Source organism: Sinocyclocheilus grahami, unplaced genomic scaffold, assembly GCF_001515645.1.
Source record: "Sinocyclocheilus grahami isolate Dianchi unplaced genomic scaffold, SAMN03320097.WGS_v1.1 scaffold4933.1, whole genome shotgun sequence".
Classification (NCBI taxonomy): Eukaryota; Metazoa; Chordata; class Actinopteri; order Cypriniformes; family Cyprinidae; genus Sinocyclocheilus; species Sinocyclocheilus grahami.
Window position 1 is genome coordinate 9,813 of NW_015509762.1, and position 1,221 is coordinate 11,033.

Below are 1,221 nucleotides of genomic sequence, written 5' to 3' on the forward strand. Positions count from 1 at the left end.
TGTGTTTGTTTATTTTTAGGCTCTTGGGTGCAAGCCCAACATCCCAGCAGGAAGTCCTGACGATGAGACGACTGACAGAAGCAATCAGAAAAAGGGCACACTCTACATGGTACATTTATGTTTTATGCACCTACTACGAGCACTATATTATGCTAATTGTGTTAATGTATGCATTCATGTGTTTTGTATGGGTTAGGTGTCTGATGCTGCAGGCTCTATGAAGACATCTCTGGTGGCCCAGAGCAGCCCTTTCAAACAGGAAATGCTCACTCCCACCGAATGCTACATCCTGGACAATGGAGTGGACTGCAAGATATTTCTTTGGAAAGGTATGGTCAAATTTTATTTTGGTGTTCTTATATTACACGTTGACAATTTCATCTGTTTTAACAACTCAGGACCAAATGCAAACACTGAAGAACGTAAGGCAGCCATGAAGGTAGCTGAGCAGTATATCAAAGACAAGAACTACCCCAAAAACACACAGGTATCAGACTTAGATCCAGCATGTTAATGAAAGTAAGTCAAGTGAAAGCCAAATTCTAAGCAGTCTATCTAACTTTTTGTGACCAGATCCAGGTTATGCCAGCCGGAGGTGAGACCACACTGTTCAAGCAGTTCTTCAGTAACTGGAAGGATAAGGATCAAACCACAGGTCCAGGCCAGGCCTACAGCATTGGCCGCATTGCCAAAGTTTCACAGGTTCCCTTTGATGCCTCCAGTCTGCACTCCAACAAAACTATGGCTGCCCAGCATGGTATGGTGGATGATGGCTCTGGCAAGGTCCAGGTAAATATTTAAAAGCTAATAGCACCAAGGACCATAGAGCTATTCAGTCTGGAGTCCTAAAACGCAGAAGAGAATTAGTGTATTCAAGGCATGGGTTGCCTCAGGAATTGGTAATGGGTGTTTAGAATAGCTTTTTCATTTTAAAGTTGTGGTGACACTATAGACAATTCTGTAAAATATTGCATGCAAAAAGTTCCACTCTCCTTTGTCAGTAGTGTAGCAATGTATGAAGCACAGCTCACGTAGAAGGCACTTTCAAACTGAGCAGCTTTCTGTTGGTCAACACAGCAAATCCTAATGATCAACTTGAAGCCGTAATGGAATCTGTGTATGGAAATCATTAACAGAACAATGGTAAATGCAAACTGTATCTTTGCTTAACATTACTTAACAAAGCTTTCAAGTTATTTGTTCTGCAACATATACTATACA

General features: G+C 41.4%; 1 protein-coding gene across 1 annotated transcript; it reads left to right on the plus strand.

Moving 5' to 3' along the window:
• Positions 1-19: 19 nt before the first annotated feature.
• Positions 20-1,054, plus strand: LOC107577034 (adseverin-like; the record flags this gene model as incomplete). Its single annotated transcript, XM_016263154.1, has 4 exons — positions 20-109; positions 197-329; positions 399-487; positions 574-1,054. Coding segments are annotated over 4 exons (540 nt in total), but the record flags the coding sequence as incomplete, so codon positions are not given.
• Between the last annotated feature and the right edge of the window lie 167 nt (positions 1,055-1,221).